This window comes from Fomitiporia mediterranea (genome assembly GCF_000271605.1).
Source record: "Fomitiporia mediterranea MF3/22 unplaced genomic scaffold FOMMEscaffold_8, whole genome shotgun sequence".
Taxonomy (NCBI): domain Eukaryota; kingdom Fungi; phylum Basidiomycota; class Agaricomycetes; order Hymenochaetales; family Hymenochaetaceae; genus Fomitiporia; species Fomitiporia mediterranea.
The window spans coordinates 3,219,264-3,225,566 of NW_006760393.1; the positions used below are offsets into that span (position 1 = coordinate 3,219,264).

At 44.6% G+C, this 6,303-nt stretch overlaps 2 protein-coding genes across 2 annotated transcripts; both read right to left on the reverse strand.

Annotated features, from left to right (window-relative positions):
* Positions 1-601: 601 nt before the first annotated feature.
* FOMMEDRAFT_135898 (Arabinanase/levansucrase/invertase) lies at positions 602-1,898 on the reverse strand (the record flags this gene model as incomplete). The annotated part of the gene is made up of 6 exons (XM_007268976.1): positions 602-672; positions 741-998; positions 1,066-1,368; positions 1,430-1,497; positions 1,558-1,607; positions 1,665-1,898. The coding sequence occupies 6 exons, from the start codon at positions 1,896-1,898 to the stop codon at positions 602-604; spliced, it is 984 nt and encodes a 327-aa protein (XP_007269038.1).
* Positions 1,899-3,114: 1,216 nt separating this feature from the next.
* Positions 3,115-5,373, reverse strand: FOMMEDRAFT_158923 (kinase-like protein; the record flags this gene model as incomplete). The annotated part of the gene is made up of 9 exons (XM_007268977.1): positions 3,115-3,642; positions 3,705-3,820; positions 3,883-4,142; positions 4,208-4,369; positions 4,425-4,502; positions 4,561-4,620; positions 4,687-4,820; positions 4,872-5,180; positions 5,236-5,373. 9 exons carry the CDS (start codon positions 5,371-5,373, stop codon positions 3,115-3,117), a joined length of 1,785 nt encoding a protein of 594 aa, XP_007269039.1.
* Between the last annotated feature and the right edge of the window lie 930 nt (positions 5,374-6,303).

Below are 6,303 nucleotides of genomic sequence, written 5' to 3' on the forward strand. Positions count from 1 at the left end.
AGGCTCGCGGGAAGGTGCGGGTTAGGCTTTAAGTAATTGAGCGACTGAATTAGTGCTTCTTCGATAGATGCGATGCGTCTGACAAGCAGTATGGAAGTCGAACTAAGGATTGAAGAATAGATGCGAAGTGCGCTCGGATGACAAGTATGATACGTCCGGTTAGCATTCTTCTACTCGGATCATATGTTCTTGAAGAAGCGTGTGTCTAGATGACTTCTATGCGCATTACTCTGACATTTCCAAACCAATGTCTTCGTACAATGCAGCTTCTTTTTCTGCCGGCTTTAATGGCCTTCGTGTGTCAGGCTTTACTTGTCTGATCCTGCTCAGTGTGTCGTTAGTTGACAGGTTCAATCACAATCGCAGTGTCTCAGCTGAAGTCCGATTTGATACGAAGCGTTATACTGGCGTTGGATGACTGACCCATGCTTCTTTTAATATTGACCAAAACTTAAGGCGCCCATGAGTAACATGGGTTGACAAAGGAACGCAGGGAAGGTCATTCCATCTCAGCCGTTGCTTCAGTCTAACGAGAACCACATTCCAATTGGACAAACTCTTGAAGTACACTCAGTATGGAAGCAAGTGTCACGCATCTTCTCTACGAACCATCACCTGGAGGTACTGGGATCAAGTCGGATACAGGCCTCGGATCTCCAAAGTTCGGTGATCCTTCAAAAAGTAGAGCCCGTTAGTCCTTCATTAACATAACGTTTATCTCAGTTAGATGATCAACCTACCATCCGTATGCCAATATACAGGTTGAGCAAATGTACGGCGAGTTCCATCACACGCGACATCACTCGTCGCAGATGCATGATAAACAATGTAGGTCATGGAGCCATCCGGACTTGTGAAGAAACCGTTGTGTCCAGGACCGTAGTCTCCATTGGCGCTTGAAAATACTGGACCGGCTGTGTACTTTGCCCAAGATGAGGCTGAGAGCGGATCTCCTCCTGTCCAAGTAAGTTGACCAAGAGAATATCCATCCGTCCAACCTGATAGCGATGGAATCCATTATAAGACAAATGCGGGGGTAGATTTTGCAGTAAATGCATTGCTCACAGTACGAAGCCGAATACGTCATCCAAGCCCTTGTTCCGTTAATTAATACCTGCGGTCCTTCATTCACTGCCGCTCCATCACGTTCCCAGCTCAACGTTGGCTCGGAAATGAGTGAATAACTTCCCGTCACAGTATACGGATTCGCCATCTTCGCACCGTACAGGCTCTGCAGGCCATTCGGACTAGTAGCTGAGAAGAAGATATACCACGCATTGGCAAGGTTCGCAACGGTTGCATCAATTGCCCAAACGTCAGGTATGATGGTAGACTTCCAGGAATAGGCGTCCATAGGATTCGTCCCTCCTGAAGTGACGTAAGTGAGAAACTACGAGGCAAAGCAGGATTATCAAAGTGTAAGCAATACCTTGAAGGACATTGATATGCTGGTTGTTAATATTTGTGCTCACGCCAGCAGTGTAGTAAATGTACCATCTACACCAAGTTTTAGAGGCATCAGAACAGAGGGAGCGATCAGAGAATAACGGAACTCACATTCCGTCAATTTGATGGAGCTCTGGTGCCCAGACGTTGCAACAGCGACTCTACAGATACCAGAAATTATTGCTAGTCCGAAATGCACGGCGATCAAAGCTACGCACCGCCGTCGAGTCAGACCAAACAACTGTTGGTGTCGCAGTCTTGAGTCCCGAGATTGTCGCCGCACCTGTGATCTGTACATTTGACCATGTTGTCGTGAGCAGGTAGTAGAATCCATCGTTATGGACCATGAACGGGTCACTTCCATCTGTTGATTTGAGAGGGTTGGTAAAACCAACATATGCATGCACGAATGGAAGAAATAGGTTTGCAAGTGCTACAAAAGTCAATAGCATTGTGACTAGAGGTTGGATGGGTGGGTTGGCCTGGGAGAACTAGGAGACTCGATGATCGTTTTAACTTAAGTGAGTTTCCAGAATATATTCGAGAATAATCATCACCAGGTCATCAAAGAAAGAGAGAACTAATGATACGTGGCAGGATACTTCGGATTGTACATCAAAAGGAATTGGGCTTTGTCGAAAGCACATGCAATTGCGGCCCGCTTTGATGAAAGGAAATGTAGAGAAGCTGTATGACCATGCCGAAATATGGAAGTTGGGACTCTATCCACGAGGAAATTCCGTTGAAACAAAGCAACCAAGACTAAGTGATTTGGATTCTGGGACCTTACCCGTTTCCTGAAGCTGAATATATCGGACGGCGAACAGAAATTAGAGAATCTTCGCTACCAGTAAAATAGACTCAAGTAAGATTTGTATTCCAATGCTTGCAGTATGTATTGTGGGTAGTAAGTCCAGCTTTCCCGCCAAGAAAGGAAGAAGCTATAGCCAGCGAAATACGACTTCTTACGTAGATAAATTGGAGAGACATCTCGTGAGCCGTTGTGACGGTCCGGATTGTCCAGTACGTGCAATGCTTTTCCGGACTGTTCCTGCGGAGACAGTACAAACTAGGATCAGGCACCATGGAAAGCTCCAAAATCCAGATAGATTAGTTGAGGCTTATGCTTGCAAGTGAGACTGAAGAAACAGACTGAACTGGTGCGACATCCTGTGTTAAAAAAGGTGGATGCGGGAAGCAGGGTCCTAAGATCGTCTAGTAGCACAGTGGGTTTCTACTCACAGTGTCAACCATATACTGAACACCAGGAAGTCTGGGGCCTCATGTCGGAAGAAGGGCTCAGTGAGAATATTCGCTTTGTCTAATGTGTATCCCGCCAGCAGATGAAGACTGTCAAAATGAACGCTCGGCGCAAGTTGCCACTGTGTTGTACAACACGCATCACATGATTCATGTCACATTTAGTCAAATTTAAAAGAAATAAATAATAAAGATACAGCTGACAGCTCTATATCTACATATTTCAACATGTATGTCTGAACATCTGATACTACTTGCAATTACACACACCTCCTACTTTCTGTACCAAATGCACCACAACACAATATATCGCCGCTGTATAGGTTTGTGAGTTATTTTCTACCACTATGCCAGATGACGGACTGACAGGATTCAGGAGACAATATTAAGGATGTCAAATACTCCGTGTCAGACACCCCCAAGACCTGCACCACCACCACCACGCCCACCTCCAAACCCATTCGTCGCGTTGGATTGTCGGCCATAATCATATCCAAAAAATGGTTTCACCCTTGCAGATTCGCCCGCTGAATTATTATTCTTGCTACGGACACTTTCGCTTCTTCCCCGATGTTTCTCTTTCTGAGAATCGCTGGGCGGACTTAAGCTACCCTTCTTGACATCACCTGAGTCGCTTGTAATGAATTCGAACGAAATACTACTATTTGGACTGTCACTTTTGTCTTGGGAACTCTGATGGGAGCTACGTTTCTTCTGTTGTCCGATCGAAGACATATGATTACGGATTCTGTGTCTTGAGTGGTGCCCACTCCTGTCCTTGCGCCCTCGGCCAGTACTAGTCTCATCATGCGTATGCTGTGGTTGCGTCATTTCTTCTTTCGCTTTTTTCCTCTTCACAAATTTCCTCCTTATTCTATCCGCCTGCATACGCAGTCCGGGTAAATCTATATCATTGGGTTTAAACCCATTGAGCCACTAAACAATGTTCGCGTCAGCACACGAAGCAATTTGGGTAATCCGCTCGGAATTAGACGAACGGGATGGGCCAGAGCATTCTTTGCTGACATTCTCAAGTTCGCTGTCTTTAAAAGTAGCCCACTCTTGCCAATACCGTCTTGATCACTGCCATGCTCGCCATGTAGGAAATCCTTAGCTAGAATCATTCGTTTCACGATTAAGACAATTTTGTTAAAATAAATGCGTCACTATCCTTACCTTCTCGAGAAACGTCTCCCCAGTATTCGTGCTTTTTCAAGTAAAGATTCTCTCTATTTATCACATTTCTGAGGTACGCCTTGTCAATGTTTGTGGCCTCATCATTTTCATCATAATATATACTATTAATACCGGGTTTCTGGTCAGTACTGCCGCCTTCCTCCCTGCGATCAGTGTCGTTTCCTTCTCCTTTGTCTTTCAACTTATGCACGTAGTCAACGAATGGGTAATGACCTGTCAGAAGTAGATGCGTTATCACACTAGGATTCGTGGTCATTCTGTCAGGGATAGCCAGAATGCGAGAAAATACCATAATCTGGCTTACCCAACCCCCCACATATCCATCTCATTAACGACTTCGACTTTCTCGAAGTCAACCCTCTTATCAGAATACTTCGCTCGACATCTTGCTTTGGCATACTTAGGATCGCAATATCTATCGAAAGGCGGGGGAGGTAAATGGCTAGGACTATTCTCATTTCGAGCGCTGGAATTGTGCATTTAGATTAGGGTTCACATGAATCCTGAATGGAGATACAGACTGTGTGAAGAGTACTAAAACGAGCCTGAGTCTGGCCACTGCACCTTCATGCTCTTCTCGATATTTGAACGCCTCCGGTCTGGATCCATGATTGAAAATTGTGAGATAAGTAAACAAATAGTAAGACACTGGCTCACCTGACGTTTCCTTGCTTAATACCATTCTCATGAAGAAATTTGAGTGCGTTAATCATGTCTCTTTAGATCGAAGGTCGAACTGTCAAAATGATGGATCTTGTACTTGCCAGTGAGAAGACGACTTACTTTACAGCTGCAATTACATCTTTCTCGTACAACTTCTCACGATCGATCAGCTCATCGAGTAGCGATTTTCCGGTAATATGCTCAATCGTTATATAGAAATGCTTATCTGATTCAAAGAAATCATAAAATCTCATCTATACAAGGCGACGGTCAGATACATGCACTCCAGGCATACCGACACTTACAAGGTACGGGTTTTTTGCGATAACTCTACATGACTCGAGTATCGCAGCTTCGTTACGGAAACGTGCTTCGTGCACCCTATCCACGATTTTCGGATGTCTTTTATAAATGCCTTTGGGCTTTGATGGCCTTGTAAGTTCCTTCACATCAATGACATCAGGATCGTTGTCGTTTCCTTCTTCTCTTTGTAGAGCTTCAAGTTCAGGCTCGTCCTGGGAGCTCGAGTCGTACGGGAGCTTCCTTATTTTCCTAAGCTCCACGTCTTCGTGTTTGTGCTTATGCCCCAGTCCAATACCTTTATATTTGACAAGCTGGGAGCCGAAGTCAGTCGTGTATACGCAAGTTTTAACAGTATTGATGCCATACATAGACAGGACCAAACTCGTCTTCTTTGAGGAGTTCTGCATACTTTGTAACATACTGAAGTTTCTTGTAGCTGGCTAAACAGAAACTGTCGCCCCGGAAGACCGACTCTCGCCTTTTATCGTCGTTGTTTTCGGACATGCGTGAATACTACCGAGCGACCGCTGGTTTGCAGACCACTGCTGAATATTAGATGTGGCGTGAATCGCTACAGGATAGCCAGACACAGATAACCTGGATACTATCTTTGCGGAACGAAGTGGAGAGGCAAACTGTCTGAGCATCAGGGCGCAACCTACTTATCCAAGAGATAAAGAGCTTTGCTGCGTCGCAAGGTAGGGCTTGGTCCCTCTGAGCAGGGATCGATGGACGCCACATGACGCAATGTATCATTGGACTAACGATAATCGGGAGAAGGATGCAATGCACACGATTCCAGGACCCTCATGAAAAGCTTCAGGTTATTTCAATTCGGGGAGTCAAGGCGCAACGGAACGATAAAGTCAGTCACAGCAACGGGAAATTCCGAATTTATCATATAATCGCACAGCTTATGCAAGAAATGCTTCAACCCCTTTTTGCAGCACGGAAACACCCCTGACAGGCAAACATTGTACACCATCCCTACTCATAATTAGGGAATTGCTCGAATAAAGAGTACACATAAAGGAGAAAAGGAGGAATTGCTGTTTAAGTTTTCACCTTTCTATCACAATGATCCTTTAATCTAATTACCAAAACACAAAGACTTTGCTTCAGTAAAAATCTCTACATTATTGAGAGCTTGTCTAAGTCAAGAATAGATGTATCACTACTGTACAGGTTTGCAAACTATTTTCCACCTCTTTACAAATTTATTAACTCACAGGAAACAACAAGATTCAGATACCTAGTCTCAAATCCCTCCTATACCTGCACTACCATGTTTACCTCCTCTGAGTCCATCTCTCGTACTGGTTGATGGACTATCATGTTCAAATGGTTTGTCTCTCACAGATTTGTCTACTGAACTCCTATTCTTACTGTGAATACTTGTGCTTCTTCCTTGTTGTCTTTGAGAATTACTAGGTA